Here is a 25,784-nt window from a genome sequence, read left to right as displayed (position 1 = left end):
GTAGCCCATAGAGCAGGAGCCTATCTCCTGTTTCTCTAGCGTGAGGTGGCTGGACATGACGTTGGTACAGTATGTAGCAGGGACTTACAGTACAGTACAGTACCACCAATCCAAATCTTGATGCTAAGTGCAAAGTAGGGATCCCGGCCAAGGATTGAACCCAGACTGGTGAACTTTGAAATAACACACCATAATCAGTGTTTATCAGTATTATGTTAAAGATCATACAGTACGTTTAGATTGTATATGATGATTTGACCCAGAGCAGCTTGTACTATCATCAGTATTTACACTTTTAGTATGTGTGATTATAGTGGGAATGGAAGCTAAGTAGACCACAGCACAGACAAATGTGTGTCGATTTGTTGATACATACAAATAATAGAAGGATCGCTAAGAAAATAATAGATAGTTGCAGACTGACGGAATATAACCCCTAATCTTGCTACCTAATTGAAGGCCGTACCCCACCAGCCAGCACACTACAAACTCAAAGCCAAGCAGTTGTTCAATTATCTCCCAAAAATCACTAATAGTTCTGCCTAGGCAACCATCTACTTTTCCATCTTCATATGTGTCTCCTCATAATCACAAAATGTTTGCCAATTATCCCCATATTGTAGTCTGTAGGTGTCACGCATGTGCAACACAAGACAACACACACACGCGCGCACGCACAAGCACACGCGCACGCGCACGCACGCAGGCACGCACGCACGCAGGCACGCAGGCACGCAGGCACGCACGCAGGCACGCACGCACGCACGCACGCACGCACGCACACACACACACACACACACACACACACACACACACACACACACACACAGAGCCCAGAGCAGTTTGTGTGCTGCACATGTACCGGTAGGGTACAAATATCCACAGGTACATTTGGTTCCATCTGTACCCTGCGTGCCTCGAGTTAAATTTGCACCTAAGTATATTTTATCTGTTGTAATCCTACTCATGTTAGAGCTGAGCTTCTTCACAGGGAATTTCACCCCTAAAAATTGTTGTGTCATCCTTTGCACTACTCTTTAAAGTGAATCTTTAACACTGCGTTGTGTGTTGACTGTTCTTTACTACTAAAGAACACACCTCAACAGTGTTTGGACTGTTGTCTTCTGCAAAAAAATTTCCTGTTCCATGTTTGTGTTACTTAAATTATAATTTTTTCTTGACCACAAATGTTAAAGCGGCACTATGTAACTTATTCTTCCAATCTGTAAAGTATGTTACTACAATATAACTAACTATACAATCGGGGTGGTTGTATTTTGTCTCCCTTGACATGTGTCAAAGGTCAAAAGGTCATGTCTCACCTAGACACAGGATCTGACATGAATTCTGACCCGGAGGCCAATATTCAATGTATCCCCTGAGCAAGCAGGCAGGCTCATTAGCGATGGTAACTATTTCTCAATGGTAAAACATTCTCTCTGCCCTTTCCTTATAAGTGACCTTTTTCTATATTGACAAGAGTTCACGCTTACTTTGCTTATTTGGATCTCACACTTGCAAGTCGCTCATGGCTAAGCAGCAAATTATTATAACTAGCCCTTACCCGTTCAAAGATATGAGCTCCGAAATGATGTGCAGTGTGTGGGTTATGGGATGTGCACTGTGCACACAGTATATGAGGGATGGAAAGTAACTTTAACTGGTGCTTGCATGATAATATGTAGGAGCATCAATGTAAGAAATACCCGTTTCGTTTATTGGCTACAGAGATACTGTGTACCGATCTGCATGATTTTTGGACAACATCTGTAAGGCCTGACAACATGATGGCAACATGACTGGTCAGTCATGTTGCCATACCTTAGCAACAGGCATGATGAATTTATTTTAAGAAGTACATTTTATTTCCCCCCCCTGTAGCCAACGTATGGCAGCTGCCATACCTTGCCCACACCCAATTGACGCCTCTGACAGTCCATCTTTTGTAGATGTGGTAAAGGTTTTACTATGTGTTTTGTATTCTTCTGGTTTGACATGCTTGGCTCTCCTGTCCTTCCCTCCTCAGCTCACCAAGTCACTGCTGGCAGTGGCTTTCCTATCGTCCTTTGGCAGCTCCATGCTCTATGGCTACAATCTGGCTGTTGTCAATTCTCCTACAGAGGTGTGTATTGTTATCACCATCATGCATCCTTTATCATCATTACCATCATCACCAACATCATCATCATCATTAGCCTGAGCTGAAATATTGCTCATGGTTTTGGGAATGCATCCCTGGTTAAAGGAACGTTTTTGAAACTCATGAAAGTGACCATTTTAATCCTTTGAATGTACGGTAGTTTGTTCTTTGGAACAAACTACCTATTCTCAGATAGAATTAACTGCAAGTAACACATTTCAAAATGTCAAAATTCCAAGAAAGACTCATGTCATCTTCATTACACATGAATAATTTCAAAACATAAAATTCTTGTTGTCACATGTACACCACTTGCTTGGTTGGAACTGCAAGTGGTGCAACTGCTTGGTTGGAAAGTTAGATGTCGAGAACCTGCACACTTTCTCACATAGTTTGAAGCAAAAAACGTTTCAAGCCACTGGGTTGTCTTGAGTTCAAAACATAAAGGTTGAGGTGTCTTTTGGGACAGCAAGTTAATGCACTGACCATAAGCTCCTTGTGAGTCACGAGTACCCACGTTTGAATCCGACTCCCGCCATGTCTCACATTCCTAGCTGTCTGCATTCGAGTTCCTGTCTCTATAACTCTACTATACAAGTAGTGTAAAAAACGTGGACATGAACAAAAGATACAAATATTTCCAGACTTAGAATATCAATGATTAACCCATTTAGGCATAGAATTATTGAATGCTTTAACCAGTGAAAAATAGCAGATATACAAGCTCACAGCGCGGCACCGAGTGCCGCGCTGCGAGCTTGTAGGTCTGCTATTTTTGAAAAAGTTGTGAAAATGTGTGCAAATATTTGAATATATGTCTTTTTAAAGTGAACGTTTGCAACTCAAATGTTGCTTCTGGGGGGTCCCTGGAACTAAATATTTTGAGATGGGGGTCCGTGGCTAAATACATATCATTTTGGGGGTCCTTCACATGAAAAAGTTTGAGAACCACTGACATAGTAGTCTCTCAAGAACAGACTAACTGAGTTCCAGTTAAGTGAAAAGGACCTTTTCTTTGACGATGGCTAGCCAGATTGCTGACATAGAAACATAGATTTTTCAAAAAATCTTAGAAGGATTCAAAAGCAACTTATAGAATCGGGTCAAAATTCTAATTTTCACGATTTTTCAAAAATAGCTGATCTACAAGCTCGCAGCCCGGCACTCGGTGCCGCGCTGTGAGCTTGTATATCTGCTATTTTTCAATAGTTAAAGCATAAAATAATGATACACAACTGTGTACCCATTCTAAATGGGTTAAAACAAGTCTAATTGTTGTAAGCAAAATACAGATAGATTAATAGTAAAATGAAAACAGCTTAGTACAGTACATTACTGTATCTGCTGTATGTATTCATATTGGTAGATGTTGTATACTCTAATGTCTGTTGCTGCACAATGTGTCGGTATCATTAGTAATCAAGAGATGAGCTGTTATGCCTCACCCAAAAACCTAGCTGTCTTCCTTTGGCTTTTGTGAGCCTGATGAAGCAGTGCTGTACAAAACGTGAGTGTTCGGATATCTAAGTGTCGATTAATTTAATCACTGCAAAAGCTGAATCTCTGACTTAAGATCCAAATGAAAATAGCGATGACCAGTGCACATGATGATCAAACGATGCTTTATTGTCTGCGTGGAGTCACACGGCCACTATGTCAAATGTGAAGCCCGCTCATGTGCTCTGCTGAGCCGATATGGTCCATTCTCCGTGGTGTGGTGTGCTATGACCCCCCTGAACTGTCAGCAATGCCTGTTTGGCCATGGACGGCCTCACATGTCAGCGTGTCAGTCGGCCAATGTGACGAGGATGCCTCACTTTATGCTAACATTTGATGATTTCTTAGACATGCTTTGTGGGTCATTGCGAACATGTCAGATAACTTGTTACTTGTTCACTTTTCTACTAAAGTAACATGGACGTTTGGTAGTAAATTAGAATAATTAGATCTATTGCATAGAATGTGTATGCCCAATTTGACTAATTGTGGTAATGCTTTTTGTAGGTCATAGAATCGTTAAGGAGAAAGGCTCTGTGTTTTTTAAAAAAAAGGGACATTTGAGCCGTGAACATGAATTGCACCCTGGCCAGAATTAGTTGGATATAGGGAAAGACAGAAGACGAGTAAGGCAAGGTTGAACAAAAGGAAAAGTAAGGAAAAGAGGAACAGCATGCTCTACACAGTACTGTAGAGACACAGCGGTCATAGATAATCTTGTCGAACTTCATTTAGTTGGCTGCATGCCGTCTTTCTGGGACCTTTCCCTGAAAGAAAAAAGGTCAGGAGATTTAAATCAGTACTGAAGTCATGTGACGTTGCCTTGACCAGAGTGCTGCACAAAAATGAACACGTTCAACAAATGGAGCCTCTCTTTCTTCTGCTCACCTTAAGGCGGGCAGCGGTGTCGCACCAAATTCTGGGCCCTGGGTACTTTAACTATTGAAAATGTGTGCAAGTCTTCTTGAATATTTCAAATCCTTCTAAGGTTTTTTATGTTTCAGTGGTGCTCAAACCTTTTCATGTGAAGGACCCCCAAAATGATGTATTTGGCCACGGACCCCATCTCAAAATATTTAGTTCCAAGGACCCCCCAGAAGCAAAATTTGAGTTACAAATGTTAGAAAAATGTTAGCTTAAAAAAGACATATATTCAAAGATTTGCACACATTTTCAAGACTTTTCAAAAATAGCAATTTAACAAATTTTAGCTATTTTTCAATAGCTAAAGTATAAAATAATTCCAGGCCCCTCCACTTTGGGCCTTAGTAACTCAGTCCCCCCCTCCCCCCTGTGACGCCCCTGAAGGCAGGGAATGTTTGGCACACATCTTACAAGCTTACCTCTGTCTCACGGAGGGAAAACACTCTCACACCCCATCCCATATGTCCTCATACCTCCATATTGACATCCCACCTCTCTCATTTCACCTCACCAAGCTCACTTCCTCTACCATGGTACATATTGTCGCTGTCGGGCAGAAACCTTGTATCTCCATGTTTCTCCATATCTTTTTATGTATTTCATAAATTAATTCGTATTTTTGTATGAACGTATAGGAAATAGCAGATCTACAAGCTCACAGCACTGAGTGTAACGAGAGATTGTAGATCTGTTTTCTTTTTTTCCCCCTAAGTCTGTGTTTTATAAATACCTAATCAATGAAAAGTATTAAGAAAAGCTTGTGACTAAGTAATAATTACATTGGATCCACTTTCAATTTCCTATGAAGTAACATACAAGGTTTCGGCCGACAGCGATCATTATCTTCTATTCACATCATTCCCATTCTGAGCTTTAATTAGAAGAATCCCAAACTAATACAGCATGACCAAAAGGTTGCTTCAATGAGATCTTAACCATCTGAGGCATTTAATAATATAATATGATTTCCTTCTTCTTCCCTTTTTTATATTAAAAAACATTTGTGTTATATACAAAACAGATTGCTGCTTCAACAACACGAATGTTTTAATTTGACTTTACATGTCTTGTTGTTACAGATCTTCTATGTTTGTCACAAAACAACAATAAAAACTGTCAAAGAGAATAATATAATGTGATACAAATTACAATATGAAAACATAATCATTGCAAAATGACCTTCTTGCAGCTATTTACAGCCTGTGTAGGGCAGCTGTTGCTCTTACGATTAAAGTTTAACACATGCCGATTGCATGTGTTCTTAGTGCAGCAATTTAGTCTGTGAAGCCTGCTGCCAAGCGCTCAGCCTCAGTTTGGCAAATTGAATTAAGGTCCCTACTTGCATCTTGGATGACTGGAAACATTTAGTGGAATGTGTCATTGATGGCCTTTCATTATACTTGGACTGGAACTGGCAGGACTTTACAGCGTCAGCTGACCCACTGAAGTATTCACAGGGTTAATGATGTTAAAGGGGGATGAATGGCGCTGCACTGAAACATAGAAACAGGCTTGAGCCCCTGCCCTTTTATCAGTCTGTTGTAAAAAGTGCCCTCTCCAGACCATGAATGCAGTTTTCACTATGGTGAAAGAAATGCAAATGCCCTCTTTCCATGCCATACCCCCCCCCCCCCTCCCCCCCCCAGACCTTTTCATAGATTCCATATAGTTTCATCGTTTGACAGCACAATCCTCAGTGTATTTTGGATTCATGTCAATTTTCAGATATTTAACCACTTGAACCGTCAATACTTAATGAACTTGACCTTTCACTCTGTACTAAGTACAGTCTGCTCTTTTTCCCCTCTACACCAAACCTATTTGCCAAAAATAGCTGATCTACAAGCTCACTGCGAGGCGTTGTGAGCTTGTAGATCTGCTATTTTTGGCTAAAGTTCTATGGATGCTAGGGTTCAAGTGGTTAATATAAAAAAGATGAAAAAAAGTTTCTACCACAAAAAGATTTGGAAAACTCCCTGTAGTAACTCTGAGGAGCCCCTAGCGGTCCCGGACCCCTGTTGAAGACCACTGCTGTACTGTATTGGGGTTAAAAATCAGTTTGTTCTGAATAACCAAAATATTTGACAGGTGGACAGAGGCCTTCTTCACTGGAGTAAACCAGGGTTAAGTTACACAACAGTTGTTGTGGGATTACCTTCAGATTAAAAGTTCCTAGACATATTTTGTGTATCAATCTGGACTTTACGACTATTTCACTCACTCATATTTTGTTCTTCTCTGTACTTTGGTTTATTAACTTAATTTGTTCACGTGATTGTTGACTTTGTTCATTCTTGAATATAATTTTTACAGTACATCAAGGACTTCTACAATCAGACACAGATCAGCCGTCATGGCCGGAGTCTTGATGAGCAGACCCTCACTGTCATGTACTCCCTCACGGTGTCCATCTTTGCTATTGGAGGAACGTTTGGTGCCCTGATGGTGGGAACACTAGTGACCAAATTTGGCAGGTAAGGGAATGTTGTTGGATGGACGGATGCCTGGATATGTTTTTGTTTTTGTTTTATTAATAGATAGAGAGAGAAAAAGTGCTCACAACAATGGTAAAACCAGAAAAAACAACAACAATCTGGTCGTATTGAGGAAAAGGGTCATACAGTCTGTGAATCTTCACTGCAATATTCGATTCGATTACGATTCACCTGTTAATGATTTGATTTTATTCTATGATGCACCTGGATGCATCTACATTTTTGGAGCTGTGTGGAACACAAGCTACCCTATACGTGGCCGTGTGTGTAGGTATGTTTGTATGTATGTTTGTATGTGGGTCTGTCTGTATGTAGCCTCAAGAATGTGGTGTAGTACCTTTTATGACCACACATGTTAAGGGAGGGGCGCTGTTTTCAACTGCAATACACACACACACACACACACACACACACACACACACACACACACACACACACACACACACACACACACACAGCTCCACTTCGAACAGAGGTTCGATTTTTTGTATTACTGCACATGACTGCTTTGTCATTGGTTAATACAAGCAGTCAGATACATGAACTACTTTTAATCAGAGGCTGTTTTTTATTTAGAAAGTGCTTTAACGTGATGTGTGTATAATCACTCTCCTTCAAACATGAATGTCACTCTCTGAATAGCACATCTACAAGCACACAACACGTCACATCACGCTCGATGTGTTGTGAGCTTGTAGATCGTTTTAGTGTTTGTAGATGTGTTGTGTGCTGCACTGCTTATAGATCGGCTATAGCTTGTACAGTACACTGGCATTAAATTAACACTGAGGATTTGACTGTGTAGTAAAATCGTGAAATGTGCCCGCTTTAAAAATACTGTGTGGCGCGTGTGTCTGCGTGCACTGTGAGTGTGTGTGAGTGTGTGTGTGTGTGTGTGTGTGCGCGCGCGCGCGTGTGTGTGTGTGTGTGTGTGTGTGTGTGTGTGTGTGTGTGTGTGTGTGTGTGTGTGTGTGTGTGTGTGTGTGTGCGTGCGCGCGTGTGCGGGAGTGTGTGTGTGAGTGTGCAAGTGAGGTGCAAAGAAACAGTTTCCATGTCCTTTTGTTGACACTAACTATAAAGCTGACTGTGTGTGTGTGTAGGAAAGGGGCCCTGGTGAATTCTGCAGGCCTGGTGTTTATAGCTGCAGGCTTCATGGGTTTCAGCAGAGCCTGCGGTTCGCCTGAGATGGTCATCATTGGACGCTTCATCACAGGTGTACACTCAGGTATTCATCGCTTTTAATTCAGCATCCTCTGTGTCTTAGATTTGATTTGATTTGATTTGGATCTGACACTGCTCCTACAGATTTTGCCCTAAAATCACGCAAATCGGTACACAGTATGTCTACACTCATGTCATCAACATGGATCTGTCCCATATAGCGCCACGATCAGGCCGATTTCTTGAAATACATTTTTGGACACTGCTCCTACACATTTTGCCCTAAAATCACGCTGCGACCTGACGGTCGCTTATCTCCCGATTAGGGAGTCTTACTGCTGTTATGTGGCAATGTGAAGTCCTCTTTTTAACTGACCAACAAAGCAAAAGACAAAATTACATTGAAATGACCACACTCTCGGAGTATATGGTGCCGATCTACTGCGACGCTTTATGGAAAATACACACATTCAATTCAGATTCAATGTGACCTTGAACTTGATTGTGACCTTTGACCTTTTCAACACAAAAGGTTAAGCATCTCTTTGGGCAGATGATTCCCACCAAGTCATGAAAATCTGCCCATTTGTAGTTGAACATAAAATATATTTTATGTTCATATTCTCAGATATACAGACTTGATTTCAATACCCTGCCATGCATGCATGCACTGTGGCATCAGCATCACAGAGCACATCAGTTAGTTACACTAAGTTTGACATGTACCAATAAAAGGTTTAATGTACTAACCCCTGTTCGTGATTGCTCATAGTAGTGTCTAATACAAGGGTCTTCAACAGGGGGTCCGGGACCCCTAGGGGGTCCTCAGAGTTACTACAGGGGGTCCTCAAAATCTTTGTTTGTTAGAAACTTTTTTTCCTCCTTTTTTATATGAATCATTTGAACACTAGCGTCCATATTCTGAGAACTTAAAATAGCAGATCTACAAGCTCACAACGACTTGCAGCGCTTTATCGGCTATTTTCGGCAAAGAGGTTTGGTGTAGAGGGGGGAGAAAAGAGCACACTAAGTACAGAGTGAAAGGTGAAGTTTATTAAGTATTGACGGTTCAAGTGGTTAAATATCTGAAAACACAAATTGACATGAATCCAAAATACACTGATGATTGTGCTGTTAAACGATTAAACTATGATAAGGTTGTGGGGGGTCTCTCAACTAAGGGGTCCTTGGCCTGAAAACGTTGAAGACCCCTGGTCTAATATACAGTGCATTCTCTCTTTTCCATCTCAACAGGTATCTCTCTGAGTGTGGTGCCGATGTACTTGGGAGAAATCGCTCCAAAGAACCTGCGAGGCTTTCTGGGCCTCATGCCCAGCATCCACATCTGTCTGGGAGTCTTCAGTGCTCAGGTCCTGGGGCTCCACGAACTATTAGGAAAGGTGAGGAAAGTAAACAAGCAGGATACATTCATGGGATACAGTATGTGTTAATGAATTATGATTCACTAGTTCAAGCCCGTTCGAACATGATCTAAACCAGGGGTGGGCAACTTTGATGATGGTGAGGGCCACTATATTTCCACCTTCAGGGCCAACATTGCATATTGCTACGTCCTACTTTGTCATTCTAGTATCTCATACAAAAGAAGCAAAAAATAGCAGATCTACAAGCTCAAAACGCATCGCGCTGCGATGCGTTTTGAGCTTGTAGATCGGCTATTGTTTGCTTCTTTTGAATTTGATTTAATTTCAAACACGTTTAATTATATACTCATGTTAACTTTATGAACTTGAATACAAATACATTGGACATAAAAAAAAAAAAAAACATTTTAGTACTACTATACTAGTCATTAAGCTACTATATAGACTGAAGGAATTAAAGCAGGTCATGTTTGGAATAGTAACAGCTGAAATCAATTATATATCAGTATTCCGGTATTAATCTGAGGGCCGCATTAAGTGAAGGTGGGGGCCGCATGTGGCCCCCGGGCCGCCAGTTGCCCATGTATGATCTAAACTAATGAAAATAGCCAATCTACAAGCACACAACGCCTCCAGATCAGATATTTCCACTAGTTTTGTGCAATTGTCTTGTGTGATGAACCAGGGCTTTACGGAAAAACATACAAATTTGAAACTTGGAGATACGAGGTTTCTGCCCGACAGTGACGATATGTTTTCTGAATTATGTGCAGTTTGGGTTATGGGGTGTGCACAGTATATGAGGGGAGGGATTGAATGCAGGAGTCTCAGAAGTAATGTTGGAGAACCCAGATGTATCAATGATGTCAGTCATCTCCAAATTTGGGCACTGTTTCAGCATGCGGCTGTTACCATGGCGGGGACTCATGTACTGTACCATACGTCTCACGCAGTGGTAGCCTACTAACAGCATGTATCTTGCCTATTGTCGGTTATCACTGATAACCGAACTTTTGGTACTGACATTCAGATATTGCTAAGTGTCTTGATAATGTACAGTACAAACAGGAGCAAATAGTTACCCCAGCCTATTTCCCTGACCTACTGTCCCCCTACGTGCCAACACGTAGACTGACATCCTCAAACAAAGCACTTGTGGACATTCCAAAATATCAGTTAAAAACAGACACTTGCAAGAAGCACTATTGTGCATATAGAGTGTAGAAAAGTGTTCCCCTCTGAGGTTATTTCTGTGGGAAATAGAGTTTGTTTGACAGACAGTGACAAGCCATGGACCAACCACTGACATCTGACAAGCCAATCTGAGGCTTACCTGATATTTCGCCGGAATTGATGACATGAGACAGGGCCTATTTTGATATTTATTCCCAGGTATTATACGTTAATTAAGTGATAACACCACCATCTTATGCGCAATCCCACAACCTTAATTAGAATCGCCCCGTGTGTTTGTGTGTTTGTGTGTTTGTGTGTGTTTCCATCTGTAACTCCACGTTCAGCAGTTGTTCAATTGTCTAAAAAACATAATACAAAAATCAATAACGCATGTACCTTGCCCAACATCAACTTTATCACCTTCAAATGTGTCTCTACTTCTCATAATCCCCAAATGTTTAAAATATTTCCCCAAATTTTGGCCTGTAGGCGGCTTTGTCCTGTGATGCGATTTACATCACAAATGGGCGTCAACAAGCGTCTGTCTGCTTCACACCAAGGGGCTGTAGGCTAGTCTTTATTATGCAAGTCGCACTGAACACAAACACTTTAAGGTTAAAACTCATATTTAAGGCATGGGGGAGTGTTCATATGTTAATTAAGGGTGCAATGCGGTATCTGCTATTAGCCTTATTCACGGCCCGCCCACCTACTTCCGTTTCTCAGTTTTCCCCGGGTGCTGACTTCAATTTAGAAGGGGAAACTATACTGGACTTAAAGCCAACAAATCATTATTTCTAACAGTAAAGTAAATTATAGTGCTTTGTGCCGTTTAGTATCTTGTGTTCTTGATCATGCTAGCCGTATTTTATACTTTACTATTCGGAAATTGCATTAAATTTGCGATTTCTGTGCTAACTCCATAGGCTATGGTAGGATTTACCCCTTCAAAACGGGACTTCAGCACCCGGGGGATGCTGAGTGGGCGGGTCGTGAATAGGGCTAATTTTGCACCTTGAAAAACGTACAGCACTAGAGGTTCGCGGCCCTTCGGGCCGCTCACATCTAGAGTCCACGCCCGCTTCTTTACTAAAAAACTTTTTTTTTCAAAAAAAAAAAAGTTTTTTGAAAAAAAAAAGTAAAAAAAATAAATAAAAAAAAAAATTTTTGGGGGGGGGGAACTATTGTGGCGGAACTATTGTGGCGGAACTATTGTGGCGGAACTATTGTGGCGGAACTATTGTGGCGCAGCGCACGTTTCCGGTCGGACATATTTGACCGCCGGACGCACTTCCGGTTAAGAACTCCGTGTGCCACGTGATCAGTCCTAGCCAAGTGGTGTATACGGATGTTACTGCCATTGAGGTGAAAGAGAAAAGTGGAAAGTTGTGAGCTAACTATTAGCTATTTTTTTGTGTGTGTGTGTGTGTGTGTGTGTGTGTGTGTGTGTGTGTTCTGGCTACGCCCCCCTCGGTTGAAATTGGATCCGCCGGTCCCATAGCTGGGAATACGAGCCAATGGACGGCGGTCACCATGGCAACGGGGGGCCAATGATAGAGTTATGGGCGGTATTCCTTACGTTCTAGCACCTACCTATGAGTTGAAGTCGATGTAAAGGGGGCGTGAATGGGCTTGGAAGTGGGATGCGGCTCTTAGAGGAATGTATATATAAGATACCGTAGACCTGGTCTGTTTGGTTGTATGTACACCGCAGTTTGACTTGACCATAGCTTGGTAAATTTTTTACAGATTTTTAAAATTAAAAATTCTCCATATTCCTTGGGAAGTCTACTTTCATTTGCTGTACCAACCATGATTGTATTGTCTCCCTATCAAACCAGAGTAATATGTACTATTTTTGAGCGGTGCTAACCGCTCCTATAGACCGCTTAAAAAAAATGATGTCACAAATGATGTCACAAATGATGATGACATGAGTCCGCTAGACCAATGAAACACTTAGATTCTGTTGATCTGTCCATGATGTCATAGTCACATAGGCACCCGATTGGTTAACTCTGATTTAGAACGCGTTTAGGCCGCCAAAATTACGTCATAAAAAATTATTGAGCGGTGCTAACATTGAATTTCAAAATAGTTCATTTGAATTTCTCAATTGTATGAGTCATGTATTATCTATAATACATGAAAACAAACCACACTTTTAGACAGAGCGCTTTAATCACAGGGCCCTGTCTAAAAGTGTGGTTTGTTTTCATGTATTATAGAGATATCCAGCTCAAGACAATTTTGAAATTCAAATGAACTATTTTGAAATTCAAAGAATATAAATAAACAGCTTATCACAAATGATGATGACATGAGTCCACTAGACCAATGAAACACTTTGATTCTGTTGATCTGTCCATGATGTCATAGTCACATATAGGCACCCGATTGGTTAACTCTGATTTAGAACGCGTTTAGGCCGCCTAAATTACGCCATAAAAAATTATTGAGCGGTGCTAACCTTGAATTTCAAAATAGTTCATTTGAATTTCTCAATTGTATGAGTCATGTATTATTATCTATAATACATGAAAACAAACCACACTTTTAGACAGAGCACTTTAATCACAGGGCCCTGTCTAAAAGTGTGGTTTGTTTTCATGTATTATAGAGATATCCAGCTCAAGACAATTTTGAAATTCAAAGAATATAAATAAACAGCTTATGATAACCAACTCCATATCCTGGACACTTCATGGGAGCGAAAATACAGTAGAACCTCCTTCTCCTCTTTGGATCTGCAACTACTGTTGAATTTTGTACAATCGGTCTCTCATCTTGGGCCTTCTGGCTAAACTGGGACAGTGATCATGAAGGTGATACCTATAATAATGTCATGTTTGGCAGATCCTTGCGGATGTCAGCACTGAGTGACAGAGAGAATGTTTGCAAGATGTCTAGAATGTCTAGAACCACTCCACAGCAGATGTGGGAAAGTCTCGACCAAACAAGTCCAGTATTTGTCTGCAACTCTACAGATCCTTTTGTCATTGTGGTTAAAGTAAAGCAATAGAAACTGTGCATGACATTCCAGCTGCTCTTCATGCTCTTTGGTCTTGGGCTTCTCAGCCATCATTTGCAAGAAGACATCAAATATCGTCCCAACAGAAATAACACATGCCAGACTTGTCTTTTCGAATGACTTTGTCTTCAAAGTATCTTAACATGACCTTTCAGGGTCATTAGAATGCACTATCCTCATGTATTCTAATATTTAGGTACCGGTATGTAGACATGGCAAAGTCCAGCTTATGGTCCTTATAGTACCAGTACTCATCCAGACACCACAGCCCCACACAGAACACCTGGAAGGGGGCGGTGGCTCTCTCCCTGAAGAGCTCCAGGAAATCAGGCACCATCAACAGTTGGGTCTCTCCTTAGGTCTTCTGTACAGGTGGGTCTCTCCTTAGGTCCTCTTCCTCAGGTGGGTCTCTCCTTAGGTCCTTAGGTCCCACTTCTCCAGGTATTCTTTGTCTTTCTTCAGGTGATGAATAACACCGGTAGGTTTCCCCCGCACAGTCCTTTCCAAAGTTTCCTCTGCCTTCTGGATGCCGAGTCTGAAGTCGGCCACATTTGGACGCAGCTTCCGTCCTCTATGGTAAACAGCCAGTGCAGACTCAAAATCCCCCATGGTGCACAGTGCCTCTGCCTTACAGTACAATCCCTTGTAAAATGTCTTGTCATGTTTAAGAGATGCCTCAGTGTCCCTTAAAGCATTTTCTGAATCCCCCATCTTCAGGAAACATTTAGATCGCTCAGCGAGGCAGTCCTTGTCTTCCACCTTGAGCATTAATCCCATGGAATAGCTTTCTATAGCTTTGATATAGTGCCCCTTTTGGTACAACTGATCTCCCATTGCCAAATAACTTTGAAATGTCGGGAAGAAGGGGATGACCTTTGGTGGGACGACCTTTGGCGCTGGGGCTCCTTCCGTGTCAATCATGGTGGCGGCCATTTCAGCCTTTATGTGGTGCTCGCTGCTCGTGCGATACCAGACAATTGTGATTCGCTTTTGGAGAAATTACCTGGGTTGGTTTGACTGCTGCTTTTATATCCGTTACGCTGACGACAGATCTACCCATGACGTCATCCATTGCTTTGTGGAGTTCAGTTTTGAAGCCTTGATTTCGGCAAATTGGATGTACTGTAGCCTACATGTAGGATGCTGTCATCATGCCATAGGTGACCATATACTGTAGGCCTATTTGTTGTTGTTGGGTGGGAGAGTGGAACTGGGGAGACACATCTTTGCGATCCCCCATCTTCAAGAAACATTTATTTTAGATCATCCGACATAATGTTCAAGTGCCACGTTCCTTTCCCTACAGAGAGAAAGACAGCGAGAGGGACCTGGAGAGATCTATTCAATATTCTTCTATGAGTCTCGGTCGGAATCTATCTCCAGATGTCTCTGTAAATCTGTATACTACTATATTCTTCTGTATATAGCTAATTTATAACTAAATATGACGTCATGCCGTGACGTGACGTATCATGCTCGTTTCCTCGACAACACTGCCCCCGTGAATCCGATAACATGAGGATTCACAACGTACCGGTATGTTAGAGGTAACGAATGTTTCTTCTTCGCGTCTCCTAGTCCTGTTGGGTGGATCTGATGTGAATTATTCCGTTTGGGACCTTCTAAGTCTATGCTACTTCGCTCTTCCTTGAAGCAGATTATAAGGTTGGAGTGGAGCTATGATGGGTCTACTCTATGCTGATGAGATTACATATCTTCAAGACGCTAGAAATATCGTGGTAATGTAGAATTCATCTTTGAGGTCTTGAATGTCATGTTGAACTATGAAGGTTGAGTAAGTACATCACATTTCCATATGCTACGTGAACACATCACATTGTGACTGTAAGTAAGCTATGTAGGTACATTGCGAAGAAAGGGCTTGAAATCAAAGTTCACAGTATATCATTGCGACCGTAGGACGCATTTACTACCAAAACCTCCACCGGCTGTCCGTCTGTGAGTCAATGAGTCAGTGAGTGAGTCACACTTTTGCCCTGCTCATATCTCCACAACCGTTGCCCCCATCCATGCCAAATGTTGCACACACACTCCTTACCTGCCAAACTACAACCTCCAAGGACCCCCAGAGCTCCAGGGACCCCCAGGTCCCTGGGGGACCCCCAGGTGTAAATAAATGTCCCTCCGTGAGTGACACGTCACACATCACACTTTTGCCCTGCTCATATCTCCACAACCGTTGCCCCCATCCATGCCACATTTTGCACACACACTCCTTACCTGGCAAACTACAACCTCCAAGGACCCCTGGTGTAAAAAAGGACCACATGTGCAAAAATGACCAAATGACCACCCCAAGTGGTGGCGCCCCCAGTGGAGGACCCCCTCCACTGCAGCTCACATAAAATGCCGTAACTCGGGCTAGGAGCGTCCGGGAGAGCCGGGGCCGGTACCTATTCGTCCGCCAAGGCAGCGCGGAGACCCCACCCCTCATTTCTCACATGGCCCTCTTCTAGCGCCACCTGCAGGCCGATTTTTAAAACACATTTTTGGACACTGCTCCTACAGTTTTTGCCCTAAAATCACGCAAATCGCTACACAGTATGTCTACACTCATCCCATCAACATGAATCTGTCCCATATAGCGCCACCTTCAGGCCGATTTTTAAAAAACACATTTTTGGACACTGCTCCTATCACGGAAATCACTACACAGCATGTCTACACTCATGTGATCAACATGGATCAGGAAGATTTTGGAAAAACCCATTTTTGCCCTATTTGTGGAGATAAGCGACCATCTCCCGATTAGGGAGTATTACTGGTACTCCCTAAATATTTCTGCACCGCTCACTTCGCACGGGTGCGATTTTTTATTACATAGTAATATGGTACCAGTAAGACACCCTAAGGGTGAGGTTGCGCAGGACGGAATGATTTGAGTTGGGGTTGGTTGTTTAAGTTGGACAAAATGTGGAGAAAATATTTTACCAAATATGGATATGACTGACGTCTGACATCATAGATGTCTTATGTTATAGACCACATGAGACTCACACAATATGTCCATGTATGGGCATTCCAAGCTATGGTCTTGATATTGATGACATCAGGGATCTCAGGTCAGCTATAGACATTAAGGCATTTGTAAATGAATTTAGTCTTGGCCATATATGGAGCATCCATATATGGGCATTGCCAAATATGGGTCAACAATGGGACGTCAAAACAGGTCAGCTACAGCCATGAGGCGTTAACCACAACCGGTGGTCTATAGAGTAACGTTAACTCCATAGACCCATACAAAACAGAAAAAGTACAAAACTATGTCTATGGGCCCACGCCCACCTAAGTAATAATAAGTAATAAGGCCTGTCTCACCATGTGAGACTAGATTATAAATGACTTACAACTTGGACCATTACATTGATACAGTATGTCAAATGACATATGGAAAACAAGAAAGCATTATGGTTCAGCTAGCTAGCTAGGTATTGAGAAAGTACTGGTGGCGTTCTTCAGAACACGTTCTTCAGGTTCTTCAGAACACGTTTTATTCCCTTTTCCTTGTTGTTAAGTCACAGTGATCTCATCTCGATCAGGGAAGGCGCCATTAACCTTGAGGGTGGAAGGTTTGCCTTCATGGGGACCTTTTGGACTTAAAGGACCACCCATTTTCAGCCTTATTGTCATACAATATATTATGTACATATAATATTATGTACATGAACTGCTTCCTCGTTGATGTAAGAAAGTTTTGTTGCTTTTCAAACAGGATGAACACTGGCCTCTGCTGCTGTCTCTGGTGGCGTTCCCAACCTTGATCCAGCTGTTTGCTTTACCATGGTTTCCAGAGTCTCCACGTTACCTTTTGATGGAGAAGAAGAATATCCATGCCGCAATCACAGGTTAGAGAAAGGACTTCCTTTTTATTTTTTCTCATGGTTAATTGTGCGTGTGTGTGTGTGCGTGCATGCAAATTAGGTTCCTATTTGCCTATTGGGTAGACTGTTAATAGCCTAATAAAAAAGATACCTCAGCCTTATGAGTCAGCCTTATGTATACTCAAGTACATTTTGAATTCTGGACTTTTAATTGTATTTCTACATAGGCCTTTTCCTCCTAAACAGAACAGAAGAAAACACACACACACACACACACGCACACGCACACGCACATGCACACACACACACACACACACACACACACACACACACACACACACACACACACACACACACTCACCTTTTGTTACTGACAGTTCCCTATGCAAAGTACTGTGTTTTATCCGTCTGTCTTTCAATGTTATTATTGTTATATGAGATACATAAAGTGGTTCCTGTGTAAATAAGCCGAAAAGCTTCCAAGGATCTCCTTTCAGTTGACTTTGTACCAGCGATTTGTACTGTCATGAAGCCGTACTTTTTCCTATGTAAACTACTAATACATTCTTCAATCAATCAATCAAACGCAACACATAACAAACAGCAGCAAATGAATGGGTCTATGTTTCTCTTCCAGCTCTCAAGTGGTACCGCTCCAAGGCCAACATCCAGGCGGAGATAGAGGAGATGCAGGACGAGCAGAGATCCTTGTCCTCTGTCCAGACCTTGTCTGTGTTTGGTCTCCTCATGGACCAGTCCGTGCGCTGGCAGGTCATCACCATCATTGTGGTCAACATTGGCATGCAGCTCTCTGGCATTGATGCGGTGAGTGGGAGAGGGAGTGTACGTGTGTTGCTGTATTTTATTACTGGAAGATCCAGTTTGTTCTGTGTTATTATGCGCCCATTAGGGCATTAACGAAGAAGTCGACTCCCACCAAAGAAAGTCGAAAGTCGAAGTTTAAAAAAAAAAGTTCTATTGTGAAAATAGCAGATCTACATGCTCACAACGCCTCGAGATGCGAGGCGTTGTGAGCATGTAGATCTGCTATTTTCACAATTTCTGCCTCTATATATTTCACAATTTGGACAATGTTTAATTTGCCATTTTAGAGGTATTAAAGAGTCCTTAAATTGGCACTTTAGAAATGTGAAGATAGGCCTACCCTCTATATACTTAAACTTTATGTTGGTTTGTTTACAGTTGAGTGAGAAAACAATGTTGCACATTACTGTAAGTTAATCATCTGGGGACCCCCCAAAATAAAAGTGGGGTCGTATGTGATGTGATGACGTCATCAAACGATAAAGTCGACTTCAACTCAACTTTTTACTAAGTCGAGTCGACTTGCAAAAATCAAAGTCGTTAATGCCCTAGCGCCCCTTCACCTTCTAGACATTGGGTTTGGGTTTGTGTTAGTGTGGATCTGTGGCACATGTTTGTTCAGAGAGCTGTGTGTGTGTGTGTGTGTGTGTGTGTGTGTGTGTGTGTGTGTGTGCGCGCGTGCGCATGTGTGTGTTCCTGGGAGACAACAATGGAAACTCTGTATGGGTCTGTGAGAGTGCGCGTGTGAGTGTTTGGTCACATGGTTGTCTGGCTACATCTATGTGTGTGATGTGTGCGTGCGCACACATGTATGTGTGTGTGTGTGTGTGTGCTCTCTTGCGAAAGTTATTTTTGTTACAGTACACTTGTTCTGACAGTGAGAGGATCCTCCTCTTCAGTTCCCAGCTGTGCACCTCCAGTCCACACTTACCCCATTAAATACATACAGGTAGACACAATACCAAAATATATACGGCAGAAATGGATTTACGTCAAAAAAAGTTTGGTGTGTGAGTGTGTGCGTGTGTGTGTGTGTGTGTGCACGCGTGCGTGTGCACATTTTTGCATATCCATGGTCATGTGCATACACACGTTTGTGGTTGTCTTGCTATTCCATGCATGTGTGTGTGTGTGTGTGTGTGTGTGTTTACACATGCATGCAACATTGAAGTGGTGCTGAAAGGCTGTATGGACCGTTACTAAATCAACAAGACAGCGTTTAACTCCACCGATCATGATCTCGACCACACTGACTACACAGATGATGGATGCCGCGTTCGTGAAACAAGATTAATGAGAATACGCAAATTAATTTCAAGGGGAGTTCTTGTCAGAACCATGTGCTGATGATGTACGGTATGTGAAACAAATGACTGATGGAAGGTCCGGATGATAATGATTGCTAAGATGAATCACGTTCAAACGCCAAAGGAGCAAAAGCAACTCTTAGCTATTGGCTTGACTGTACAGGAAATTGAGTTCTCTGAGTTCCAGAACTTACCAACGACCATTTTGAGTTTTTGCACGTTTTTTGATGCAGTCAATTTGAAATCAGTTTATTTAGGGTTATTTAAGTCCGTACAAAACAAAGGATCAGCAACTGAATATGTAGTGCATTTTCTTCAAAGTTGATAAACATGAGTTGATTTCATGTCAAGGACCTCCAAGTATCTGGCCTTAATGCGAAATCACTCACAACATGATGCAACTCCTTGTGAGCTTGTAGATATGCTATAAAAACATTTTAAAGTGATAAAATCCCTGCGTGCATGTCAGTTTGTGTACCTGTCCGTCGCATATCTCAAGAACCACCTGACCAATGACCAGTTAGTGAGTGAGTGAGTGAGTGAGTGAGTGAGTGTCGCCACAGGATCTCGAGAACCACAGGTGAAGAGGTCAGGGTCGAACGCTTTCGAGATTTCCAAGTGGTCCCTGATTGAAAAAAAAAAAAAAAAAAAAAAAAGTTTGGGAACCACTAGGTTAAAGCCATACTGTGTAAGTTGCCCAACTAGTGGTCATTAGCCCTATAGCAAACCGCGGTCGCGTCCGCATCTTTCGTCCGTTTTTCGTACCTTCAGACCCCCGCGTCTGCCTCCACCTCGCTGAGATCTATCTTTTAAGGGGTCCCTTGTTCCTGTGCGTTCAGTAATTCCAGAGATACGGACTCCTTCACCCTGCCTGGTAGGCGAAATTACCTAGAGAAGGGATGGTACAAACGGGCGACAACAAATATGGCTGCCATAGCGAGTATTAGCGACCCCACTTCAAGATGCGCTGTGATTGGCCGGCAGTTGTATAACCCTCGCTGTGATTGGCCGGTAGTGTGATGACGCAATTTTGGCGCGAGATCCGGTCCACGGCAAGGATCTCAGTTTACATATAGAGAAGGCTTTACAGGCTGAAATTCACGGCGCGGATCTTCTAAAACTTTTGTGATTTAATAGTTAGGAGAATTTTAAGATTTGTTTTATAAAAAAAGTTACATAGTACAACTTTAAACTATAAATGTTAAAGGTTCACTTCCTGTTTGGGCTCATGAACAACCTTTCCCAACGTGTAATTCCAGATCTGGTTCTACACCAATGCCATCTTTGAAAACGCAGGAATCCCAGCCTCTCAGATCCAGTACACTACTGTCGCTACGGGAGTCATAGAGGTCATCACTGGTATATTAGGGGTAGGTACTGTACTGGACAGTCCTGATAAATGCTGCTTTCTCTTTCTGCCTGTGGTAATAAATGCCACATCAAACTGACACTGTGTTTCCTGTCCCTCCCCCAGTGCTTCACTATTGAACGGGTTGGCAGAAGGCCTCTGATGATTGGTGGCTTCACCTTCATGGGTCTCTGTTGTGCTGGGATCACTCTCTCTCTGCTCTACCAGGTACAGAGACCGACACATTACTGTGCATTACTGTACTGTAAATCGTCAAAACCTTCCTTTTTTTTGTTATTTTTTGAAAAACAATTTAAAATAGTGAAAATAGACGATCTACAAGCACACAACACCTCACATTGTGAGGCGTTGTGTGCTTGTAGATCTGCTATTTTCACGAATGTTGTGCAACACTTTTGTAGGATGCTTTAATTGACCTAAAAACATATACATTTGACACTTGGAGTTACAAGGTTTCTGCACAACAGTGACAAAATGGTAAACGGCATATTTATACAGCGCCTTTATCCAAGGCGCTTTACATAGATTGTATGCATTACATTCGCCAATTCACACACACATTCATACACCGATTGATTGATTGATTGATTGATTGAAGACTTTATTAGAAGTTTGCATAGGAAAAGGTACAGTTTCATGACGGTACAGTTCACTGGTACAAGGTCTACTAAAAGGAGATCCTAGAAAAGACTAAGCTTATTTCCACAGGAAACCATTTAAGTAACTCATATAACAATGGCAGAGGAAACCAGTGTCTTGCTCAAGGACACTTCGACACTAGCTCTGGGGGAGCCCGGGATCGAACTGGGAACCTTCCGGTTGCCAAAAGGCCACTCAGCCACTGCCGCCCACTGTAGCTAACCTCTTTCCACAAATACTAAAAAGAGCAGATCTACATGATGCTCACAGCGTGTCACTTTGAGATCTGTTGTGAACTTGTAGATTGGCTATATTTGCTATTCCTCATAAGACCAATTACAATATATATAGGCCATAGGTGGTATTCTATCCTATCAAGTTGTTAATTACATTCACGTACACGAGTATGCCAGGTCTAACTAACTAGAAATAATTTCCACATGGGGATTGGGGATTAATAAAGGTAATCTTCTTAATCCTTGATTACATAGCTAGCGTGACATGGTGCATACAGTGTAACTTTCTGGTAGGATAGAAAACCAGCAGTATGGGGTTCCACAGCCCAGGTGAATGTAGTTAAATACCAGTAGTAAGGTCCCCAAACACCAGGGAATGTATACTTTGCACTCTATTGTATTCTACTGTACTCTGCTATGATTCATCACATTAGACATCTATAAACTAAACAGCTGTGCATATATTATTGTTGTTTTAGTTTGAGGATTTTCACATTGTCCTGTTCTGCTTTCAGACCCAGATTGCCTTCATGCGTTACATCAGTGTGCTCTGTGTGGTGGGGATCATCGCTGGGTTCTGTATAGGACCAGGTGAGAATGATGTTGAATACATGTTTCACTCATTTGTCTGTTCTTTCTTCTGGATTTTAGTCACAATACAGGACAGTATGTGGTATTGCTTGTGACCAGAGTTTTACAACTACAGAACAGTATCAGTTAATAGAGGATCCCATCTATTAAAGTCTTCATTTTATTAACCATTCATGCTCTTAAGTTACCTAGTTCTACAGAGAACCATCATTTATTTTAACAATGACCTTGATTTATTCTGTAAGAGCAGGTGTCACTTTTTTCAAATGTTGATTATCTACTTTGGACTGAAACTTCTCCATTTCAATCCATATGTATTGTGTCAGAGTGGTCTGACACAAGTTAACACTGACCCCTGCTGGAATTATGTGGAAATGCATGGACTATTTTCTAGCTGAGCCACTAGCCTTATCCTCCCTCCCTCCCTCCCTCCCTCCCCCTCTGCCTCCTTCCCAGCTCATCTCTCTTTCTACAGAAGAGATATTGTATTTCATTAGACTCGTAAATGAGCAAATCATAATTGCCACACTACATCCATTCGTACAGCCATTTTGTACGTTGAGCGAGGGAGTTGAGCGAAGTGAATTAAGAGGCGATAGTTTACAGCGTCGTCAGGGAGCCATGTTGAGGGGGCCGTGAGAGAGGGTGATGAATGGGAGGGAATCTGGTTTACATATCGTCATTCGTCAAGACAGCAAAATCTATACCTCTGCACGCAGAACGAGGATTTCTGTTGCTGCAATTAGATTTTTAATGGCTCATTGTTCATAACCTCATGGTGATGAATATGGTTTTGTTTGGACAAAACCTTGCATGCACAACGAAGAACCCCCCCACCCCCCCACCCTCTTCCTCCTTGCGTATACCACAGATGTTGACAAATTATGGTCTACTTATTGGCTTGACGATATTAAACCTTCCTCTTCGCAATTATCACCGCCAGATAATGAGGAGTTCATTTGGAAGAGCTCCATCATTAGAACTTTTACTAATGCATATTTTTCCTACATAGCTCTCAGTTATAACAATGACAAATTGTGTGTTTTAAAGCTACCCAGCCACCCCATAGATTCTAAATGTCAAGCTAACAAACTGGATAAGTCCTAGCTGAAAACGATGTTGTTTATACGGAACGTTGTATTAGAGTTTACCAAGTTGCCAAACCAAACATTTCTCCTCTTGTGTTATAACCACTGAGCAGCATACAAGATCAACAAGATGAATGGGTCTTAATGTAAAATGTATTGGTGCATGAGAAGTTATCATGTTTAGTATTATATTCAGCTGGATGACTAATATGGGATTATTCTGTTCATAAAGAAGCTGGGCACATCGGCGGCTTAGTGTCAGTGAAACAAAGCTCAGTGCATCACTGGACTGGAGTGGTGCAATGTACAGTGCCGGATTAACCCTTCATGGTGCCCGGTGCTACGACCCGTTTCGGTGCGCCCCGGGACCGTTTTGTTTGGTTGGCGTGTTTCGCCATTTTAGCGCTCCTCAGTGGTGTGTTCTAGACTTTTTTGAGGGCATACTATAATCTATGATCCACAGCTATTCGTGTGGCCAGCGCATACGCCAGTGCATAATGCCTATCAGATACACCAATTTGAAAGGTTCACAAGGGCATACGCTTTTTCAAATAAATGTCGCCGTATACCCGCGTGATAGGTAGAACACAGCATTGGTGCTCCTTCAGCAGCCTTTGCTTCTAGATGTTGGCGCTTTGCGGTGATATAGTTCAGTCTTCTTTCACTTCCTCCCCTCCGTTTGGTGTCCCCCCAAGCATGCACCCCTAAAGCATGTCCATTAAGCCATTTGCCCTGGCAATATGAAGCCATTTGTATTGTGATGGATTGTGAGGTCTGGTTAGAGTAGACCATTGTCAGAACATGATCCAGATTGGGGAGATCTAGGGACAAAATAGAATATGAGGATACTATAACGAAGGCGGAAGGCTAATTTTTCAAAAGGAATACTATCAAACTGAAGAAATGCTAATAGTGATAATTTGGGTGTGTGCAAGTGTGTTGCCACACCATGAACCTTGAAATAATAGTGTGTGTGTGTGTGTGTGTGTGTGTGTGTGTGTGTGTGTGTGTGTGCGCGCGTGCGCGTGCGTGCGTGCGATCTCCTCGTCCAGCCGGCGTTCCCTTCCTAATGACGGCTGAGCTGTTCACACAGTCCCACCGTCCAGCTGCCTACACCGTGGCCGGCTGCCTCAACTGGCTCTCCAACTTCACCATCGGCTTCGTCTTCCCCTTCCTGCAGGTCAGAACGCAGACCATTATTTAATGCATACAGAGAGGTTCTCTCATACATAGCCGTAAAGCCTCATTCAGACCCGAGATGCACAAACAAGACTGAAACGCTTATACTTTCTTTTCCCCCCCTCCGTCCCAGATGTCAGCTGGGGCGTACTGCTACCTGGTCTTCTGCGCTATCTGTATGTCTGTGGCGGCATACACCCTCTTCATCATCCCAGAAACAAAGAACAAGACCTTTGTGGAGATCAACCAGATGTTTGCTGCAAGGTTCTTTTCTAAATAGTTATTTACTGTTATTACTACTAACGAAATAACGAACACTAAAATAGAAAAAAAACATTTTTGCTGAACTAACTAACCAAACTAAATACTTACCTAATCCTCTTCGTTCCCGGTGGATCATAAGGCTGTGACTATCTGCTTCCATCTGGGCCTGTCCTGTGCAGCATGTTGTGCCTCGCCCCATGTAAGGTTTGCCATCTTCAGTTCTGAGGTGGCAGTTCTTCACCAGCTTGTTTTTGGCCTCCCTTGTTTCCTCTATGAACTAAATAAAAACTAGAATAAAATGTATAAATAAAAGCTATTTTTTATACATTTTTATTAGACAATACTTACCTCTTCAATCTGCACCTGACAAATAACAAAACACTAAAACTCTATAAACACTAAAACTAATAAATACTAACAAAAACTAGCAAATTTGCTCTGAAAACAAATTCAAACTAACTGAATTAGAAAAATTAATATTCAAAATGAACTAAAACTAGATCAAACTATTATAACCGTGGTTCTCTGCTAGGAACGGGGTGCTGGACATCGATGGCGGCGACAGCACCGAGGTGGACGACAGTGGACACCTGAAGTTGAAGTCCAGATTGAACGGATATGGTACCTTGTAG

At 42.2% G+C, this 25,784-nt stretch overlaps 1 protein-coding gene across 1 annotated transcript; it reads left to right on the top strand.

The window, feature by feature from the left end:
* Window positions 1-55: 55 nt before the first annotated feature.
* Window positions 56-25,784, top strand: LOC308282323 (solute carrier family 2, facilitated glucose transporter member 9-like; the record flags this gene model as incomplete). Its single annotated transcript, XM_080722668.1, has 13 exons — window positions 56-64; window positions 2,027-2,122; window positions 6,875-7,035; window positions 8,157-8,281; window positions 9,472-9,617; window positions 17,546-17,678; window positions 18,292-18,479; window positions 21,046-21,156; window positions 21,261-21,362; window positions 22,546-22,621; window positions 24,762-24,889; window positions 25,022-25,152; window positions 25,685-25,784. 13 exons carry the CDS (start codon window positions 56-58, stop codon window positions 25,782-25,784), a joined length of 1,506 nt encoding a protein of 501 aa, XP_080578794.1.

The sequence above is a fragment of the Nannobrachium achirus genome (genome assembly GCF_963921795.1).
Source record: "Nannobrachium achirus genome assembly, chromosome: 3".
NCBI lineage: Eukaryota > Metazoa > Chordata > Actinopteri > Myctophiformes > Myctophidae > Nannobrachium > Nannobrachium achirus.
Note: the sequence above shows the minus strand (reverse complement) of the source record. Positions and strands in the feature narration are given on the sequence as shown.